We start from the raw sequence: 3,539 nt of genomic DNA on the forward strand, positions 1-3,539 counted from the left end.
AAAAAAAATAAAAAAATAAATAAAAATAAAAAAACAAGAAAAAAAGAGTATTTCACTTTACCAAATAAATGTTTCCAACTCTTTATTAACAGCAACGATAACTCTTAAATGCTAAGTAGCATTTATAAATCATTTTCCTGTAGGATATCTATGAATAGCCCTAATCTACAAAGCTTTCCTCAATTTTTTTTTTTAAAGACAGGTTCTTGCTCTGTTCCCAGGCTGAAGTGCAATGGCACAATCACAGCTAACTGCATCCTCAAACTCCTGAGCTCAAGCAATTCTCCCACCTCAGCCTCCTGAGAAGCTGAGATTACACGTGTGCACCATCATGCCAAGCTAATTTTTTTCATTTTTTTTTTTTTTTTCATTTTTTAAAAGACGGGGTTTCACCATATTGGTCACGCTAGTCTTGAACTCCCGACCTCAGGTGATCCGCCCACCTTGGCCTCCAAAGTGTTTGGATTATAGGCGTGAGCCACCACGCCCGGCTCAAGCTAATTTAAAAATTTTTATTTTATGTGCTTTATTTTTTTCTGACACTATCCACCTGGAGGATTTTTAAACATTTTTCTATAGAAATGGGGTTTCACTATGTTGCCCAGGCTAGTCTTTGATCCTAGGCCTCAAGTGATCCCTCCTGCCTCAGCCTCCCAAAGCTGCTGAAATTACAGATGTGAGCCACCACACCTGGCCTCAAACCTCTTTGTAACAAGAGTCTGAGTTACTCTCTTCTCCCTAATATCCACCTGGAAGAAGTAGTCATGAGGATGTAAACAGCCTAAATGTAGGATGCTAAAGAGGTACTGAAATGAAACCATCACAGACTGGAGATCACCATCAGTGTAACTGGGATTTCATAACTACTAAGGATAATGAGTCTGGCAGGTCACAATCAATCAGCAGACACAAGACTGAAGATCTCTATAAAAATTCACCTCCCATCTGTACCCAGGTATTTTTTGACCCTAACCTTTATGCAGATCCTGGGAACTACTCTTCTTGTTGACAGCATCCATGAACTTCTGAACATCTTGAGCTGACTTTCTTAAGGCAGCCATAGCTTCACGGAGCTACAGAAAAGGGGATGAGGAAAACAAGTTTTGAAACAGTAACATGGGTTAAAATAACTTCAGAATAAGGCCGGGCGCGGTGGCTCAAGCCTGTAATCCCAGCACTTTGGGAGGCCGAGGCGGGTGGATCACGAGGTCAAGAGATCGAGACCATCCTGGTCAACACGGTGAAACCCCGTCTCTACTAAAAATACAAAAAATTAGCTGGGCATGGTGGTGCGTGCCTGTAATCCCAGCTACTCAGGAGGCTGAGGCAGGAGAATTGCCTGAACCCAGGAGGCGGAGGTTGCGGTGAGCCGAGATCGCGCCATTGCACTCCAGCCTGGGTAACATGAGTGAAACTCCGTCTCAAAAAAAAAACAAACAAACAAAAAAAAAAAACAACAACAAAAAAAACTTCAGAATAAAACACAACTTGTATTTAAAAAAAAAAAACACACACGAAATGGAATGAGTTGAATAAGAGTTATGTTTGGAAGCTTATGGTTACTTTGTCCAGCAAAGCTGCCCTTTCTGTTTTTTTTTTTTTTGAGACAGAGTTTCGCTCTTGTTACCCAGGCTGGAGTGCAATGGCACAGCCTTGGCTTACCACAACCTCCGCCTCCTGCGTTCAAGTGATACTCCTATCTCAGTCCCCCTGAGTAGCTGGGATTACAGGCATGTGCCACCATGCCAGGCTAATTTTGTATATTTGGTAGAGACGGGGTTTCTCCATATTAGTCAGGCTGGTCTTGAACTCCTGACCTCAGGTGATCTGCCCTCTTCAGCCTCCCAAAGTGCTGGGATTATAGGCGTGAGCCACTGCGTGCAGCTTTTTTTTTTTTTTTAAATAGGGACAAGGTTTCACCATGTTGGCCAGGATGGTCTCAATCTCTTGACCTTGTGATCCACCCGCCTCGGCCTCCCAAAGAGCTGGGATTATAGGTGTGAGCCACTGCACCTGGCTTTATTTATTTTTGAGACGGAGTCTTGTTCTGTCGCCCAGATTGGAGTGCAGTGGCACAATCTTGGCTCACTGCAACCTCCGCATCCTGGGTTCCAGCAATTCTCCTGTCTCAGCCTCCCAAGTAGCTAGGTGCGCACCACCATACCCTGGTAATTTTTGTATTTTTTTTTAGTAGAGACGGGGTTTCACCACGTTGGCCAGGCTGGTCTTAAACTCCTGACCTCAAGTGATCCACTTGAGATGGATCCCTGTAAAGTTCTGGGATTACAGGTGTGAACCACTGCGCCTGGCCCAAAGCTGCCCTTGCTTACAAGCCTAGTTCAAAAATCAATGTTTCAACATTAGGAAGTTTTTTTGCTCAATTTACCTAGCAAACACTGCTAAATCATACTTTCATACAATACTCCTTTCTAGTGAATGAATTTCTTGCTAACTTCTTTTTGAATTCTTACAACGTCTGTTAGAGGACTGCAACGCAAGGGGCTGATGACAGGGTGAATGATAAGATGTTGACAGCTAGACTGACTAAATGGTCAGTCCAAAAATTTCTCCTATTTTCATGTTCTTATCTCTCACCCTTCCCTTACCATCCTAACTTACCTTCTGGTCTTTTGGAGTTCTGTTCCCAGCATCACCTACAGACGAGAAGAACTCTAATGAGTGTAAGAAACTTACACATAGAAATTTCTGATAAATCAAGAACTTACTTAAAAGCATTATTATGGGAGCATTATCAATAATAACTGAAAATAATCTTGATATAGGTATACATACAAATATAAAGTACTGAAAGGGTTTGGAAAGACACAAAGTGAATGGCTAGGTGTGGTGGCTCACACCTGTAAACCCAGCTACTTGGAAGGCTTAGTTGGGGGGTTACTCGAGGCCAGGAGTTCATGACTAGCTTGGGCAACACAGCAAGATCCTGTCTCTCTCTCTCTTTTTTTGAGATGGAGTCTCGCTCTGTTGCCCAGGCTGGAGTACAGTGGCACAATCTCAGCTCACCACAACCTCCGCCTCCCAAGTTCAAGCGATTCTCCTGCCTCAGCCTCTAGAGTAGCTGGGATTACAGGCGCGCACCACCATGTCCGTGTAATTTTTGTATTTTTAGTACAGACAGGGCTTTACTATGTTGGCCAGGCTGGTCTCACACTCCTGACCTTGTGATCCCCCGCCTTGGCCTCCCAAGACCCTGTCTCTTAAAAATTAGGCCAGGCATGATAGCTCACACCTGTTATCCCAGCACTTTGGGAGGCCAAGGTGGGCAGATCACCTGAGATCAGGAGTTCCAGACCAGCCTGGCCAACATGGTGAAACCCCATCTCTACTAAAAACACAAAAATTAGCTGGGCGTTGTGGTGTGCACCTATAATCTCAGCTACTCAGGAGGCTGAGGCAGGAAAATAGCCGGAACCCAGGAGGCATAAGCTGCAATAAGCCAAGATTGCACCACTGTACTCCAGCCTGGTTGACAGAGCAAGATTCAGTCTCAAAAAATAATAATAATAAACAAAAATGTA

At 43.9% G+C, this 3,539-nt stretch overlaps 1 protein-coding gene across 7 annotated transcripts in view; it reads right to left on the reverse strand.

Annotated features, from left to right (window-relative positions):
• Nucleotides 1–3,539, reverse strand: part of SETDB1 (SET domain bifurcated histone lysine methyltransferase 1) — a 38,810-nt gene that overhangs the window by 23,006 nt on the left and 12,265 nt on the right. For all 7 annotated transcript variants that reach the window (XR_001830340.2, XR_001830339.2, XM_017546332.2 and 4 more), the window contains exons 4-5: nt 2,620–2,654; nt 974–1,073 (exon numbers count right to left, since the gene is read on the reverse strand). Coding sequence is in view for 5 of the 7 variants with exons in the window: in XM_017546332.2 (XP_017401821.1) it covers nt 974–1,073; nt 2,620–2,654 (135 nt within the window). In the remaining 2 variants the exon portion in view is untranslated. The remainder of the gene's footprint in view (nt 1–973; nt 1,074–2,619; nt 2,655–3,539) is intronic.

Source organism: Cebus imitator, unplaced genomic scaffold (assembly GCF_001604975.1).
Source record: "Cebus imitator isolate Cc_AM_T3 unplaced genomic scaffold, Cebus_imitator-1.0 Scaffold188, whole genome shotgun sequence".
Classification (NCBI taxonomy): domain Eukaryota; kingdom Metazoa; phylum Chordata; class Mammalia; order Primates; family Cebidae; genus Cebus; species Cebus imitator.